The sequence below is a fragment of the Eimeria tenella genome, genomic scaffold (assembly GCF_000499545.2).
Source record: "Eimeria tenella Houghton genomic scaffold, Eth_scaff4127, whole genome shotgun sequence".
NCBI classification, from domain to species: domain Eukaryota; phylum Apicomplexa; class Conoidasida; order Eucoccidiorida; family Eimeriidae; genus Eimeria; species Eimeria tenella.
In genome coordinates, this window is record NW_013545040.1 from 2307 (window position 1) to 3160 (window position 854).

Below are 854 nucleotides of genomic sequence, written 5' to 3' on the forward strand. Positions count from 1 at the left end.
CTAAATGGCCAGTAGGGCGTCCACGAGGGCCTCGGTGCGGGCTAGCCTTCGAATTTGCTCCAACTCGAAGGCCACTCGCTGCAGAAACAACAAACCCTAAACCCTAAACCCCAAACCCTAAACCCTAAACCCTAAACCCTCCGTTCAAAGCCCCGCCGCTCCTTTGGCGCGCAGCGACCTCTCAACCCCAAACCCTAAACCCCCAGCCCCAAACCCCAAACCCTAACCCCAAACCCTAAACCCCAAACCCTAAACCCTAAACCCTCGCACCTGGCAAATCTTGGCGATGAGGGGTTTGAGTTCGCCGGCGGTTTGGGCGTGGGCCAGCAGCCACTGCTCTTTGGTGTTTAGCAGCGACTGCAGCAGCAGCAAGCAGCAGCGAGTTTGCTGCTGCCCCTTAAAGGCTATATTTGCTGCAGCAAACTGCAGCAGCAGCGCCACAGCTCCAAACCCTAAACCCCTCAAAGAGCTTTCCAGACCCCCGCGCTGAATCAGCTCCCCGCATAGCGCCAGCACGTGGTCCGGCCTGCCAAACCACAAACCCTAAACCCTAAACCCTAAACCCTAAACCCTGCTGGGCGCAGCAGCAGCAGCAGCTCGAGGGACCCCACAGGCTGCGCTTGCGGGCGAAGCCGCTTCTAGAGAGAGTCGCAAACTCCGCAGGCTAGGGTTTAGGGTTTAGGCGCAGTGCCTAGGGTTTAGGCGCAGTGCCTAGGGTTTAGGGTTTAGGGTTTAGGGTTTAGGGTTTACGAGGTCGTCAGCGCCAAGTCCATCGCCGCCATGTACTGAAAGCTCTTCAAGAGGCCGTCAAGCCGAGACAGCCGGCGGCTCTGCAGGCTGTCTACCTGCAGCAG

At 58.5% G+C, this 854-nt stretch overlaps 1 protein-coding gene across 1 annotated transcript; it reads right to left on the reverse strand.

Annotated features, from left to right (window-relative positions):
- Nucleotides 1–782, reverse strand: ETH_00042730 (WD domain, G-beta repeat-containing protein, putative; the record flags this gene model as incomplete). The annotated part of the gene is made up of 3 exons (XM_013379885.1): nt 1–78; nt 271–526; nt 751–782. The coding sequence occupies 3 exons, from the start codon at nt 780–782 to the stop codon at nt 1–3; spliced, it is 366 nt and encodes a 121-aa protein (XP_013235339.1).
- Between the last annotated feature and the right edge of the window lie 72 nt (nt 783–854).